The following is a 16,992-nucleotide window of genomic DNA, read 5'->3' as shown; positions in this document are numbered from 1 at the left end:
TGGAGTTTTCTTGTAAACAAACAAAAGTCGTGTTTACACCCAGTAAACATTGTTTGTTTACACCCAACTCATCGTGTGTATGCTTGAGCTTTAAGAAACACGTCGGATGTAACAATTCATTATATTATAGATATTTTAGTAATTTTATATATGTTTTTTTTACACAAAAAAGTAACTGGTAACTGCAGCTGTGAGGTAAATATACAATATTTTCCTCCTAAATCAGGTGGAATAGAAAGTATAAAGTAGCATATAAAGGAAATACTAATTAATAATCAATTAAAAGTTTCCATTAATCTAAACCTAGATACAGTTGAAAGCAAAATAATATTTTATGACAGAGAACATTAATCTGACGAGATCAGCATCAAATGCCCTTCAGGCCATAATTCAGTCTGATCTCCTGGACTCTGTTCTGCCAGACGTACTTCATTCATGACAATAAATGTCAACCTTTGTCCGCACGCTGATTATGTAAAGGCCAAGTTAATATCATACTATCAAACCTGCTGGGATTCCTTCATATGCACTGGTGGAATAAACTCTAAGATTCTGCGTTCAAAGTCCTACTGAAGCAGTATCGGCTAAATGTACTTGGATTATGAGAAATACTTTATATGAAGATATAGTTTAGTTTGGTGGTTTGCAACCTAAGGGTCAGTGAAAGGGTCAGTGGTTTAATCTGAGGGGTCATGAGTTGATTCATGGGAGAGGGGAGGAGAAAAAACTAAGTTGTGATACACAAATCCTCACAAGATATTAGAAATGTTATGACTTATGAGGAAATGAAGATGACAGGTGCACAGTTAGCCTCAGTTATAAAGTTACGGCTAGCACTGTTTAAAATCTGAGCAAGAAACCTTCAAATTCAAACCTAGAAGAGGATATATGGAACAAATACAGGGGCTGAAGCCATGTTTAATATTGTAAATAATGTAAATATCTGAATCTGGTTCAACATAAAAACAGGCTCAGTTTCTGAATACAGGCTGTGTGCATTTCTCTGTGGACTGAGGCTTTGATACTTTCACAGTATTAATATAGAAGCTACAGCTGATCTATAATCACACTACACATGGACACACACCTTTACACTAGATGGAGGTTTAACATATTCACCTGAATCAGTTACTAACCTCAGCTGGTGCACAGGAAACACGTCGGGCCGGAGTACGGAGGCGGAGCCTGAGCTTGATACTGACCTTCATCACGGTTTTTATTACTATGAAAAGAAAGAACCAGGACTTATCTTAACATGTAATCAAGGCACACAGTGAGTTTGTATACTTGTTTTCATAAAACTAGAAAATTTTACTATGAATTAACTTGAAATAAATAAAACACACTGAGAAGTTAATTCCAGTAAAATGTCTCATGTTTTAAAGTGTTGTTTTCTAAGATTATCATATTTTCTTAACTGTAAAATTTAAATCTGTAAAGTGAGTAAAAGTAGTAAAAGTACAAATACTTCAAAATTTTACTTTGTACACACCTTGATTAAATTTAATCTGTTACCTTCCATCACTGTTATCAATATCTTTATACTCAGCTCTGTGATCAACAACTACTGATTCCCTTTATTGATCCCCAACCCCAAACAACCAATGAAATCACTGCGTGGCCGCGAGTGGAGATAAGAGGAGGAGTAAGATGCTCTCTGCATTATCATTTTATTGATTCACACACTGATTACATCTGATCACATTTTAATATTTATAATACTTGGAATGCACACCAGAGGAATCATCATCATCATCATCATCATCAATATAATAAATAAATTAAAGCGTTTGTCGCCTCCTGATCTCTCACCTGAACTGAGGCTCTTTTAACGTGGAGGTTACCAACAGTGTTACATTACTGACTAATTACCTGGATGTGGATTAGTTGCCAAAGGGGACAGTGGCTCCAGGTGACCAGGGATCCTGCTGAGCTACTGATAGTATTAGGGGTTTTTGGAGCGGACAGGAAGGAGGACTGTTGGTTTTGGCTTCATGCCCTTTGTGGGAATTTCAGTGACACAATATGCTTTAAAAACAAAAAACAACCCGCAGAGTGTCAGTGTGAGGATAATCCATTCAGTCATGTTTGTTCATGTGACTAAAGCATCTGGAACAGCTGTCTTTTGACCTGCAGGACTTTACCGCTGCTTTGGCTCAATTTTAATTAGAGAAACGGAACCAAAAAAAGCATCTTTACGGACGTGTACTGTAGCGCTGGACATGCTGTCAGCTGTTTAGAAAGGACACACCTCCAGTCTTGGATGCTATCGAACTCTTGTTACTACGTCGTTTGGATATAAATGAAAGTAAAAACTGTTAAACTGACTTTCTAAATTCTTATCTTTAAACACAAAACACACCTTCAGTCAGGAGCATACAGACATGTCCTTTGTTGGCCCAAAGATTTTATTTCTTATATATTTTTGTTATTTTAATGTAAATATCTCAGGTTTAATATCTCAAATAAAAACAAACTGATGCAGCAACGTCGTCATTTTGTTTTGTATGAATGGAGATTTACAGCAGTGCAAAGTCAGAATCTTATTATCTATATTTATTAATATCTATATCTCTTATTGTCTATATTTAGTGATGCAGCATTTTCAATTAAAAGTCTCTCTTATTCTACACCATTTAAATACTGACTGCTGAAGAAGCTGCACTTTGTGTATAATCTTGATGAAATTACCTTTATGTTCTGTTTTCATTAGAATTATTGATAAGTGAATTAGTAATCAGTTAGAATCAGAAGTAGAAGTAACTAGTGATTGACAGCATTATTTGATCATTATCTTATATTTAAAAATGTTAAAATGATTGAAATTCACAGGTGAATAACGTTGTGATGCTCTGATAAAACTGTATGTGTTACAGATTGTGGCTGCTTTCACGATCGTGACGGATCTGCAGATTGATTTCTCAGGTGACTGATTCATCATTCGGTCTTAATGATGCAAGAGAACAGAAAACAAAAACACAACAATCCCGAGCTCCCACAGTCTGAGACGACGCTCAGATTTGTTCTTATCTGATTCTAAACCCTAAAAATATTGAGTTTACAATTATATAGAACAAAGTGAAGCAGGAAATGCTCACATCTGAGAAGGTGTGTAAGTTATACTTAAAATATGATCAATTAATTATCAAAAACATTTTAATTTTGCAGCATTCATTAAGAGTTTATTTTTACATTGACAGTTCTACGAGCTGAAACTCTGTTGGGAAAATTGAGCAAAAGCAGCTGTAAAATACTGTAAACGCTGACTGAAGTTAACTGTGTCAGTCCGTCATTACCTTCACTCCCACAAGCACCTGAACGCATCACTGGTCATATTTACATTGTGAACCCTGCACCTGACTCAGATACAGTTGTCTGCTGTGAGATGTTGGCGCCCTCCTGAGGAGAGGTTGATGAACACCACGATTTTACATTCTACTTAATGAGACTTTTCTTATTTCGCTGGTTGATTCCATCAATTTAGACTTAATATATTCATTTTGACCAAATAAAAGATTTAGTTTTTAATAATAATAATAATTAATGTCCAGTGAAAACCACGTATGTCCAACTTTAAACTTAAACATCCCCTTCAGACATGAAGAAAAATGCTCTGCTTAGAATAATAACTTGATTGATGGTTTGATGATCTTGTCCACAACTAGAGGGCAGCTGCAGGTTCATCACCTTCCACACTGTCATTTGATACTTAAATATGAAAACAGTGACTATAGTCACTTTAAGTATTAATTACTGTTCCTCTATGGGTTGATAAAATTCTTATTTTTTTCTTATTGGCTAAATAAACCATTAAAAACCAATTGGTTTATCTAAAAAACTCATGTGATAAAGTTAAAAACAGGTTTTTAACAAGTGAAAGTTTTTCAGATACATGGTTTTCACAGGACTGAGAGAAGTTTACAGACAATTTCAAAAATAAAACAATTAACGACTATTTTGAGGCTTTGCTATCAATGCCTCGTTTAGTGTGTTTTAAAAAGCCGTCATTTAAATATCTGAGAATAATCTAAAGTAAGAATCAAACACGCTGATGTGAAGTCTGTTTTGATTCCTAAAGATAAAAGTGATTAATCAGGATCTTGGGTTTTTATCTTGGACACAGTAAAGAGCCATTTTTAAATCTGATCTGGAACCAAGTGTTTGTCTAAAAGGCAGATCCCTCACCAGCATCCTCCTACACTACACTATGATATGAACACAAAAAGAGTTGATGCACTTACAGAGGCAGCAGATTATAAATCACCAGCAGCTCAGTCCAAAAAGAGAAAAGAAAAGAACTCAACAAAATGCACGATAACACCCAACTCACCCATCTACTAACTCAGAATATCATGCAATTAAATACCGTCTACAGCGTTAATTGTAGTTAAGTCACCACGATGAAACTGGAGATTTACATAAACAGCGTGATACTAGAATTTCAACCATTTGTCATAAAGTTTCAGCGGTTAACTTGCAACGTTCAGAACACAGAGAATCGATTAAGAAACGACAGGAACATCTTTAGCATGCTGCATGGTTTTCACTGTCTCACAGAGCGGCGCAGAGGCCAAACACACGGAGGCGTCGGTTTGGGGGGTCAACTACACTCCAGAGGGAAGGGAAGAAAAACTCCATTGAATAACAAAACAAAAACAGGTAATTAAATACACCCACTGTCTCTCTCTCTCTCTCTCTCTCTCTCTCTCCGCGAGACACGTGGTTCTGTTTGTTCATTTCACACAGGCAGCCTTAGTCGTGCAGAAAAACAGCCACTGCTAATAAGGATACAGGGAGGAGTCATGCTCGCCATAAAAAAGAAGAAGAAGAAGAAGAAGAAGAAGAAGAAGAAGAAGGAGGAGGAGAAGGAGGAGAAGAAGAAGGAGGAGGAGGAGAGGAGATACCAGAAAGATGATTAATAAATATACTGTACAGTGGAAAGAGCACAACGATAGACTGCAGCCATAATAATACTAGAAGTAAGGAACAATAAACTTTATGTTGGAGAAGAAGTAAAAGGAGGAAATCTTCAACAGGAGAGAGCCACGCTGGGGGCTGTGCAGCACAGGATAGAGCAGGACAGGTGTTGTCCAGGTGTGCTGCGGCGTCAGACCGCACCCACTCACGGGCCGGAGACTGAAGACAAGACGCAGGTTTAAAGAGTTTCCTTTCTGCAGCTGATTGGCCCTCGGCTGCACCGCGGTGGCGTCGGGCGGTCGGTGTTAGCGTCTGCTGTCGAGGTCGTAGAGAGAGACAGAGAGAGGTGGGTGAGCCGGGTGACTCCTTTAACTCAACCTCCATCCACCTCCACCTCTCTCTCTCAGCGCCGGTTCTCTCTCTCTCTCAGATTATCTCTGCTCGTCTCCGCCTCCTCGTCAGTCTCACGTACCTGGAAGGAAAACACCCAATTGTTTTAGTTGTTGTTGTTGTTTAGTTTTCAGAGCCCCATGCACTGCAACTCGCAAATACAGAAACATGCTGCAAATAGCACAGACAATACTTGCAGCATGTTTCTATGTTTGCTTGTGTAAAGAAATGCTTCAGAAACACGCTGCAAGTAGCACAAACGGAAGTTGTGCTACTTGCGCCACGTTTGTGTATTTGCTTGTGTGCATCAAATTGATGAAGAAACGTGCTGCAAGAAGCACAGACGATAACTGAAGTTGTCGTCTGTGCTTCTTGCAGCGTGTTTCTGTATTTGATGCAAGTAGCAACACCATGCAAGTATTTGCAGTATGTTTCTATTGTCTGTGTTGTGTTTGCTTGTGTTGTTTGCATTTGCAGCACATTAAATTGATAAAGAAACACACTGCAAGTAGTCGTCCTTGCTACTTGCAGCGTGTTTCTGTATTTACTTGTGTTGTGTGTGTTTGCAGTTGCAGGTTGCAGTGCGTTGAGCTCTCAGGGCCACCGTAGTTTTCATTTCCTTTAGTGCTGCAGTGAAAAGTCAAATCAAATTGTTTATTTTTTCTGACCGAAAGTCCAAAACCCAGAGATTTTCCAACGAAACGTAAAATAAAAATAACGCAGCAAATGTTAACGATTTAGAAGCTGGAACATTTGGCATTTTTGTTTGTTGAATAAATAATTAATGAATAATCAAAACTGTGTGAGTCACTTGTGTTGTTAGACTAGTCAGCTGTTTCAAAGGAAATTAATTTTGCTTTAATTTAGTTGCACTGACAAAGGCCAGCAACTGACAATTACTTTCATTAATCTGATACTTGCTTTTGTTTTAATTATTTATAATGATGAAACAAACAAGCGTCCAAACTAATTGTAAAGCAGCGAATCCTCAGACTCACTCACAGAACTTTGCTAATTAAAGATTACTTGACGTGTCGTTACCTCATCCCTGCAGCGGGGCAGCAGGAGCTCCTGAGCAGTGGAAGTGGACGTTTTGCCACCGGCTGTCCCTGCGGTGCCACACCCTGGTCTCTTCTGATTGGCTGGAGCGCGGGCGGCCCTGCCCGTCCACGAACTGCGTCAGGCGGATGTAAGCGATGCAAGCGGCGTCGTCCCCGATCATGTGCACGTGAGGGTTGAGGATGGTGGTGTGGATGGGTTTGCTGTTCTTGGAGAGGACTGACGGAGGAGAGAGAGAGAGAGAGAGAGAGAGAGAGAGGAGAGAGAGAGAGAGGAGAGAGAGAGAGAGAGAGAGAGAGAGAGAGAGAGAGAGAGAGAGAGAGAGAGAGAGAGAGAGAGAGAGAGAAGGATCCAGGTTCATTTCTAACAACAACTCAGTCAGTTTATGAAAAGAAAACAGCGTTTAACGTGTTCTTACGATTGTCAAAGTAAAACCTATGGAAGTCCATCCCCTCCACCAGATTACCCAGACCCTCGGGCTCAAACGAGGTCAGACCAGGGTCGCAGATCTTCCTGTGGAAATGTGCAAATATCCTGTTTTAGATTCAACATCACGAGGTGAATCCAGTGAAAAATAATCCACACAATAATTTTTTTAAAACAAGAAAAACAAAAGAGGAAATTCACTCTGCTGCCCACTTTGGCTCCGCCCCAATTTGGCGATGTCATAATATCACTCTGAGGCACCGTGACATTAAAGGAAGTTCACCTCCGCCAGAAAAAATAAATTCTGACTTGGTCTCTCATCATTTTGTCATAGAAACTTAAAAGTTTGTCATAGTAATTTACAGTAATTAACTACTGTATATATGAATCATTATCAGTCTTGTTTTACGTACTTTTAACTATATTTCATTGTAAAAATTAAATTCCTGGTATGTGAAAACTTCTTGGCAATAAACCAGATTGATTCTGCTTCACTTTTGAAAACCAGAGATTACAAACTGCTTCACAAGATTAAAACCAGAGAACAAACAACAAACACCTGCAGACAAATGGAGGGAACGAGCTAAAGAAGCAAAACAATAAAATAAATCAAAACACAAATAAGAAATAAGAAATGTAAACATATATGAAATACGTAGAAGAGATTATTTAATCCTTTTTGAAAGAAGTTCTTCAGGCTATAATATGGTAAAATAAAAATGAAAGTTTATTAGAAATAATTAATTAAACTAATTATAAAAATAAAATAAAAACTTTTGAGCAGCTTCACTTTCAGTCTTATAACTGAGACTTTGTATCTCTTAGTCAGTGGCTGGAGTTCCTCTCTTCATCTTAATTGGCTCGTTAAGGCCAATCAGGTGAGGGGACTAATTACCTGAGCAGCTGCTGCCTGGACACTGAAGTTTAACATCTCATAACGGCAACTGAGCAACTACAGAATCATCCTCAGTCTGATTTACCATGAGTGGTTTTATTTTTATCACTCATCATTCTCCACTGTCTGTCCAGCATTACTCCTCATCGTTTGGTGGGCAGACAGAGGGGCAGGGGATAAAACAATGGCTGTAATTACTCTTTAATCTTTTAATACAAAGACAGAACACATTTGCATGTCGATCAGATTAATGGTTCTCTGTGTGCTGAGCTTTAAAATCAGACTTTCCCCGCAGCTGGTCGAGGCTCCTGTTTGGAGGTTTGTTTGTTTTTTTTAATGGAAGAAGAAGAAGAAGAATGAATGAATGAAAGAAAGTGGTGGACTTACGCGTAGGCCTCAAAGTCTCCATTGTTGACAGCTTCGATAAGCTGCTCTGTGATCTTTATGATTTCCTGTTTGCGAGCTGCAGAGATGAAACAGACGAGGTGACAGTTCAGCCTCAGCGTGACGCCGCGGCTCACTGATGCTCACACACTCAAAAAACTCATTCACACAAACACGAGGAACCACAGACTCACCTAAGAGCTTGTTACTCATCGTCACTCATGTCTCTCTCATCTCTTCAGGCTCTGAGTGAAATCTCCTCCACGCTACAGCACCAAGAAATAAACTACTGCCCTGCAAGAAGTTGCATTCGCCCGCGGGGGCACAGATGATCCTCACCTACAGATCCCCACATGGTCAACACATAGAACATCCCCTTCCTGCTCCGTCGCTCTGCACCTCCATCCATCATCCATCATATCTCCTGTGTGCATGTGAGGCTGCTTGAGCTCATGACGCTATTCTTGTCCGAGCGCTTTAGATCAGATTTACTGTGTCCTTCTCCCCTCGCCTCCTCCCGACACTGAGAGAAGGCTTAGCTCGCTCTAACTGCCCCTCTCTCTCTCTCTCTCTCTCCCTCCCCCTCTCACTCTCTCACTCTCTGTTTTTGTTGATTATTTTCTTTTGTGGCTCTAGTTATCATGAGTAACTCTGCACACTCCTCCCAACTTCTGCAAGATTTTATCAAAGGCTCGGTTCATGTTGTCCGACTTCTCTCTGATGCACAGACTCGTTCGACCTCACACCTGAGCACAGAAGTTTTACAGCAATATGTAGAAATACAGAACAATTAACCTGCACAGCAGAGACTGTTTCTTTAGAAGAAGGTGTTGGAATCAAAACTATAGTGTGAAAAGAGCGTTCACAGTGAGGTCCAACCAGAGGGTCAGGACCCATGGAGGAGCCGCCAGATCAATCAGAGGGGTCGTGAAATGATTAAAAAGTCGTTAAAGTAGAAGAAAAAAGTGTTTATTTCTCATGATTTTCTGTGATTCATCAGTTTTACTTCCTGGATGGTTTGTTATTAATATTCTGGTTGTCTTTTAACAGTTGAGCTGTATTATTATTATTATTATTATTATTATTATTATTATTATTATGTGGTAGCCTCGTGTTGTTGTGACCATCGCCTCAGGTCGGTTTCTCTGCAGTTTGACTTAAAACCAGCTGACTGACCGACAGACTGGAGCTGTGACACGTCACCAAGTTTGGAGCAGATCGGATCGGTTCATTTTGTGCACACACACACACACACACACACACACACACTCACACACACACACACACACACTCACACACACACACTCACACACACACACACACACACACACTCACTGATGGAGCAGTGTATTGAGGTGAAGCATCTTTCCCACACTCCAACATGTGGACTTCATGGATCGAACCACCGACCTTTTGATTGATGGAAAACCCTCTCTACTTCCTGAGAGTGAGATGACCCTGTGTGTGTGTGTGTGTGTGTGTGTGTGTGTGTGACCTACCTTTCACATCCTCATCCTCAATAGTGGTGTTGCTGCTGTCAGATGATTCCTGCAAAGCGCACAGACAAGAACGTTAATTAAAACACACATTCAGATATCCACAAACGCTGCTGCTACACACACGCTTATAAATGCATGCACACACGTACACAACACCCTCAGATTCCTGCCATCAAACCTACAACACGACTCTCTGATCTGAACACCACAGATTTGCCAAAGAAACAGAAACACAACAGCTGCACGTGTGACTGAGCGGAAACGCCGGCATCAATCCCGTCTGCGGATTGAGCCGAACCGGGCGAGGACGGACACGGACGACTGTACAGCACATGACACCCGAGCCACTGTTACAACACAAGTCTGAGCAGCGGGGCGGGGGAGCGGGGGGGAGGGGGGAGGGAGGGGTTAATCTGGTGCGAGTCCTGCTGACACACACACACACGGATTGCTCAGCCGGCGGCCGACACCGCTGAGCTCCACTCATCTGAACACAGAGGGGCAGTGTAAGACAACCAGACACCTCCCAGCAGCCACAGCTCCGTCCACCGCTCTCATGCAGGAACACACACACACACACACACACACACACACACACACACACACACACACGCACACACACACACGCACGCACACACATGCACACACCCTGCAAAAAAACACACACTGGTTTTTGTCCAAATATGGAGGAACAGAGTGAAGACGAGGATGACATGAATTAAAAAATAAAAAAAAGATGGAGGGGGAAAGAGGACGAGGAGGAGGATGAGGACGAGGAGGAGGACGAGGAAGAGGACGAGGAGGAGGATGAGGACGAGGAGGAGGACGAGGAGGAGGAGGAGGACGGGGAAGAGGACGAGGAGGAGGAAGAGGACGAGGAGGAGGACGAGGAAGAGGACGAGGACGAGGAAGAGGACGAGGAGGAGGACGAGGAGGAGGAAGAGGACGAGGAGGAGGATGTACCTTGATCCCATCTACTGGATTATGGATGACAGTAGTCTGAGGCTCCTGGAGGAGAGAATGGAGAGAGGTGGAGCGGTAACGAGGGGATGTTTTCGCGACGACACGATGAAAGTTTGAGAAAGAGGAGGAGGATTAAACGAGAGTAAAAGAGGGAGAGATGAGTTTCATTTTGAGGAGGAAAAAGTTCAAAGATCATAAACAGCTGATGGTTGTAAACAGCATGAAACCATCAATGTTAATGAGTGATCTGAAGTTACTCAGCTCTCTGCTGCAGCTGATACAGACTCATTCATCATCATCATCTTCACTTCACTACGTCAAAGGAAAAACATGTCGATCTGTCTTTTTTCAACTCTCTTAAAACAACAGTCAGGTGCCACGTTTAGTTACGGTGACGCGTCACTGGTCGCCTCTCAATGACATCATATCCTCCATGTGCTTGTGTTAGTTGTGGTTTCCAGCCAGAAGCTCAAATTGACTTTTATCCAGTTTTAAATCACATTTTTAAGACACATTCTTTGAACCAGATGAAGGATTTTAGTCATGGGACGTCTGGATCTGAAGTTATCAGAGAAACAAGCCGAGGAAACGTTGGACAGCTCAGCTCCCAGCTGCTGGAGACGTCCGGTCCTGTGTCTGCCAAAAGATTGTCTGTGAATCATTGATCTTTAAAGCGAAACAGTTTTATTCAGAGTCTCTACTGGTGTGTTTGTTGTGGAGAGGACGACACCTCTGCGGATCATTCAGCTGCTGTTAGAAAACCTGCTGAACGTCTTAAGACAAGCTCGTGGCAACGGTGGTGAAGACAACTCCTCCCATGATCCCACGCTCACGACATCACCCTAACGCCGTCTTTTGTTATTGCTGTGACTGAGAAATACGTCATCGGCCTTTAGGGGACGTCTCTAATCAGAAGATCTTTCAACTTCCTGTAAGAACATGAGGGAAAACTGTCGCCTTCATTTGGACACATGACTGTTGTTTTAAGACTTTGGGCAAGAAAGAGAATAAGTGTCAAACTTATGCCTTAAGAAGCTGCACAACTTGAATTAATACACAAAATCATGGCAACAAATCACAATGATCCATGTCCAAAACTTCACACACACCTCTCTCTCTCTCTCTCTCTCTCTCACACACACACTTTCACACACTGCGTTGTGACAGTGTTTGTGACGGACGGACGGACGGACACAGAGCTGCGTACCAGTGCAGCAGAGGGGACGTTGCCTTTGGGGCTGGTGACTGTGCTGTTTCTGGTGCTGTTTGTCTGGGGCTGTGCAGGAAAACACAAAGTGCTGTGTTAGTGCAGAGCAGCCGTGTGCGGTGCCGTCTCCTGGCTGTAAAGTGGGAGGTTAATGTGTAAAAAGAAGATCAAATAAAACAGTGTAATACAGGTGAAGGTAGCAGAGGGAAGCAGAGAGGAGAAGAGTGCAGAGAGAGAAGCGAGTGCAGGAGAGAGACTCAGGGTTTCTGAGCACAGCACTAATTAGACAGAAAGGTTTTAAACCATTCATCCCGTCACTTCATTTCTATCTGCAGGAAAAAAATCCAAAAGCTCAGACACTCTGGTCCGAGCTTTTTCACTTTCACTGGGTTTCAGTGGCTGCGGTCGCCGTTCGGCAGATGGCAAATTCAACCGAGCGGCAGCTGTGCACCTTCCCAACATCTGTCGGATATAAAGACACGAGCGTAACGTCCATTCTGTCGAACTGCTTGTTCTCATCCAGCAGAGATTTGAATCTTTTAATGTTTCTCTGCCGAGTAAAACAACATATTCGTTTTCTCTGCGGCGGATGATGAGGTCAAAAAGATGAGAGACACAGCACTTATGGAGAGTAGTGTGAGGCCACACACACACACACACACACACACACACACACACACACACACACACACAGACACAGACACAGACACACACACACAGACACACACACACACACACACACACGCAGCGGCTTCATGCTCAAAACCAATTAACTGTATTTCTGCTGGTTAATTTCCTCCGCGAGGTCGTCTGTGATCGATCACTGTGTCGGACTGAGGAGAATAAAAAAAGGCAGAAAATAAGTGAAATGTAAGAAGAGAGAGAAGTGAGTTCAGAGACAACGGAAACGGAAAGTCTCGTGTAACCACCTGATTTTAGGAGGGAAACATCACGTGATCATAGAAAACGTGAATCACTAAAACTGACGCTCCTGAACATTCACACTCGACACTGAGCGAATATTTAAAGCGCTAAGAGGAAAGTTGAATATTAAAGCTCTTCAAAAATGAATATATATCCATAACGAGCTTAATTACTTTTGAATTAGGCCCCATTCTGAGTTTACAGTCCTGGTTAGGCCTGAAAATAATTATAATAATTTTATCAATTAAATGAAACAACTTTCCCTCCTTCCCTCCATGAACTGATGCCATCGGCTCATGACAACAGACAAAATGATAATCAATAAGTTAATTAATAAAATTATAAAAAGAGAAATCATGAAAAATCTCGTCTCCAAGGAGATGAGCAGATATTGATTCCAAAAATGAGAAATTAATCCCATACTTTATGAAAGCCTTTGATCACGTATGTGAGCCTATCAATCGCCATGGGAACAAAGCTCATTGATCCACAGACACTTTTCCGACGTATCGCAATAAGACGTTTGGCTTGAAACAGGCAGATTCACAGTCATGAGTTCTCAGGGTCCAAGCTTCTGGAAAAAGACCAAGAACACAAACCTCCGGGACGACTGGGATCTTCTTGCTGATTATATTGAAAATTGTTTTACATAATTAATTAAGAGCTTTTCTTGATTAACTGATCGTTTAGTCACGAAAATGAAAAACAAACATCACAAGTTTCCCAGAGCAGAACTTGAGCCAGTCCATTTAGTAAAAGTTGAGATATTATTCTTTAGATTTGACCTGCTGGTGGCGCTAGAGGAGGGACTGTGTTTTAGGCAGCAGCAGGATTAAAGGTATCAGACTCCCGCCGGCTCTCAGTCGTACACTGTGGTCTTCCTCTTGTCCCGGATGAATAATGAATGAGCTTCCTGCAGCTCAGTCATCACCTGGTGGTCTGCCGAGTTCAGGAGCAGGTCTCTGAGTCATCCTTCAGGTCCGGTTCACACATGACTCTCCTCACCTCGGGCGGCGAGTCAGAGAGCAAGGACACCACAGAAGAAGAAGAAGACGGCTGCATAGATGATGGATTTTTAACTCTGACTTTCCATGTGAATCCGTGTTTATCCCTCGGGCCGGGCGGCCGGCAGGATTCACAAATACCTTCAAAGGAGAGAGACGCTGCTTTAAAATCGCCGGCTGATTTGTTTCCCTTTGATTTTCAGTGACACTAACGGGCAACACTAATCCCTGCGTAACGCCACCGATGAGGTCACGGACTTCAGCTTCCTGCTTCACTCGGGAACGACTCTGAACTAGTTTCTGCAGGAAGATTCAATCAAGTCTCATTAGATTTAACGGCACCGAGACGTCGGCTTATCGTGTCGCAGGCGGTTTTGTACTTTAATGTCTCGTTAATGGGTCGTTGATTGGAAGTTTAGGAATCCAGGTGACTAACTTTAACTGATGATGGTTCTGGGTTGAGAGAACAGCTGTTATCAAACACAAAGCAGGTTTCCCAGAGGAGGAATATCTTCGTTGAGAGTGAAAAGTCTGGTGGATGGATCAGACTCAGGATTAATCGTAGTAACTTCTGACTTCTTACGTGGCGCCGTCATCAGGTACAAAATGTAATTAGTTCAGTAATTAGATTTTACCTGTAAAACTGGTTCATTGAGTCAGGTGTGCAGAGAGATGCAGGTGAGGTGAACTGGAAGCTCTAAACTGACCTCAGATCTGAGAGTGAGTGTGAATTTACTTAAGCCCTGTTCACCGGTGCATCACAGAGTGCATGCTGGGATACGCTCCAGTATCTTAAAGCCCTGGAACTGCTTCAAACAACCGATGGTTGCATTCAAGCGAAAACAAAGACAAACTCCATAAGTGGATGTAAGGAGACTGTTCATACACCCTCAGTGAGGCGCCGCAGGAGAGAGGAGGAAACCGTCTGTCGGGATTCTTGCTTTGAAAAGAGACGAAGAGAGGAAGGAAGAGAGGAAGAGAGGAAGGAAGAGAGGAAGAGAGGAAGGAAGAGAGGAAGAGAGGAAGAGAGGAGAGAGTGAAACTGCTGTTTTTGATCAAACCATCCTGAGAGAAGAGGCAGGTCGGAGGATGAGGAAGAGCTCAAAGAGAACGACAACGGGAGGAAGAAACCTGAACTCAAAACAGGAAGTCATCCACCAGAGGTGAGAGAGAGGAGGATGAGGAGGATGAAGAAGATGAAGAGGTTGTGGTGATTTAGCCGACTCCACAGAGGACAGTGAGGGAGAGACAAAAGGAATCTGAGACACTTTTTGTAAATAGGCCCTTTAAAGGTGATTTCTGTGCATTTACATACATAAACTCTTCAGTTGTTCTGGTCATTTTTTAATTAAAATGAATTAAAAATGATGATGATGTGATTTTTGTTCCTTTTTACGTGTGGAGAATATGATTGTTTGGCCGGGGGGGCGTCACTGATGCAATAAATACTAAGTGGAAGAAATAGGGTTCCTAAAGAGGTAAAGCACAATAAAGATGTGTGTGAAAAGTTCCCTGAAAGCAGCAAAAAGATCAGAGCAGCTGAAAAACTGACGTAACCTGAGTCCGTACAAACCAACCAAACCACAGAGACTGAGAGAAGAAGAAGAAGCAACGTGCTGCAGCAGGAGGGTATTTATCTGGGGGGGGGGGGCTTTATATTCCTAGCAAACTAATGACTGTGTCTGTTACAGGAACACAAACGACTCAAACACATTTTCTGCAGTTTTTAAGGAGGGAGAGAAACGCCGTGTGGAAATGAATAATGATGTTTAATTTTGTAGGAAGTGGAGGAAAGTGGTTTGAACATCAATTACAGTCTCCATCTGAGACTCGTGGCCCCGTGAGTCACCGTCTGATTCAACAAAGACCGTTTCACATTTACATACCGAGGTCGTCGCCTCACGCTACAAAACACAGTGTCTGTTGGATTTAATGTGGAGCTGAAAGAGAAAGCACCTGTCAGTTGTTCTGAATCTTTCACTTACTAAAGCAGCATCAGCGGGTTTTGTGGCCATTTGAGCACTTGACATATTAATCAGCTAATTAAGGAGATAATTTGTTGGAGGACAAAAGCCGACACTCTCTCTCTCCTTTCAGCTCTGATTTGGTTTCCGGCAACACCAAGAGGAAAGATCTGGCACTTTAGCTGCTGAACGCTAACTGAAATGCTAACTCAGTAAGTTTATCAAGACTCTTCTATGGCTGTTCTTTAAGACTGTGAGCTATAACATCCACTGTTCCATCTTTACTAAAACTAAAGCCATAGAATCCAATAAAACATAAAACCATCATTTATTTAATTGTATTTTCTGAGAGAAAAATGTGCCACGACTACACCGTGTAAATCTGAAGTCAGCTCGCACTAGCAGACGCTCAGCTAACGAGCTAACCGCTACATCTAGAGGCTGATTGACGACAAATAATCCCAAAAACGAGAAGCCAAATAAATCTATCAGATCTACAGATCAGATCTCATGGATCAAAGTAAGCTGGTAACTAGGCAACAGAGTTGTAATGAACTGAAGTGACGTAACTGCTGTGTCCAGTTTTTAAATGTCCAGACCGACCAATCAGATATAAATAAATTTTGATTATTCGAATGTGGCACGTTAATGATCGGTTGAATCGACGAGAACAAAATAAAATACTTTTTAAAGTTATTTCTTTAATTTTGGGACGAAGCGGGAGCTGAGGTCAGTGTGTCACCAGAACATGAGGCTTCATCCTATAAAGAACCAAAACCAAAATCACCTGCTGGTAGCGAAGCAAAAACTGGTTTGTTGAGTTGCAGGTCAAAAGACTTGAAACTGAACTACATGTGAAAGTTTCTCGAGACATTTAAATAATATAGACGCCTCATTTTAATCTGAATAATATCTGCACATGTAGTTGGGACCTGCTTCACTCTGAGTCTCAGTCATTTAACTCAGCTGTAACCATCCCTCCGCTCTGAGGAGGAGGAAGCAGTCGACCACAGTCTGCTGCAGCCACTACATCCATAACAATGACTAACTCTCTGATTCCCCTTAGCTACTGCATTAAAAAACATTTTCAGAGGAAACTGCTGTAAACTGAGACGAGTGTGTGTGTGTGTGTGTGTGTGTGTGTGTGTGTGTGTGTGCGTGCTAATGCAGGAACACTGACACAGCTCCAGGGTTGTGTGCATCGGTGTGTGACGTCAGGGTGCAGCAAAGGAGAAGCTGCTGTGATTATGTAATGATAGATTAATCATCTGGTGGGAAATAATCTGAGATTAGCATCGGGCCACCCGAGGAGGGGAGGGGAGGGGAGGGGGGGGGGAGCGAGGAAGAGGAGAGGGAGGGT

General features: G+C 42.1%; 1 protein-coding gene across 1 annotated transcript in view; it reads right to left on the bottom strand.

Annotated features, from left to right (window-relative positions):
- Positions 1 to 1,653: 1,653 nt before the first annotated feature.
- Positions 1,654 to 16,992, bottom strand: part of LOC130186619 (calcium/calmodulin-dependent protein kinase type II subunit beta) — a 46,455-nt gene continuing 31,116 nt past the window's right edge. Inside the window, exons 14-22 of the mRNA XM_056403834.1 lie at positions 16,032 to 16,045; positions 12,231 to 12,254; positions 11,741 to 11,809; positions 10,534 to 10,578; positions 9,571 to 9,619; positions 8,075 to 8,150; positions 6,785 to 6,879; positions 6,349 to 6,585; positions 1,654 to 5,389 (exon numbers count right to left, since the gene is read on the bottom strand). Of these exons, the coding sequence (XP_056259809.1) occupies positions 6,350 to 6,585; positions 6,785 to 6,879; positions 8,075 to 8,150; positions 9,571 to 9,619; positions 10,534 to 10,578; positions 11,741 to 11,809; positions 12,231 to 12,254; positions 16,032 to 16,045 (608 nt within the window). The 3' untranslated portion in view covers positions 1,654 to 5,389; position 6,349. The remainder of the gene's footprint in view (positions 5,390 to 6,348; positions 6,586 to 6,784; positions 6,880 to 8,074; positions 8,151 to 9,570; positions 9,620 to 10,533; positions 10,579 to 11,740; positions 11,810 to 12,230; positions 12,255 to 16,031; positions 16,046 to 16,992) is intronic.

Source organism: Seriola aureovittata, chromosome 18, assembly GCF_021018895.1.
Source record: "Seriola aureovittata isolate HTS-2021-v1 ecotype China chromosome 18, ASM2101889v1, whole genome shotgun sequence".
Classification (NCBI taxonomy): Eukaryota; Metazoa; Chordata; class Actinopteri; order Carangiformes; family Carangidae; genus Seriola; species Seriola aureovittata.
Note: the sequence above shows the minus strand (reverse complement) of the source record. Positions and strands in the feature narration are given on the sequence as shown.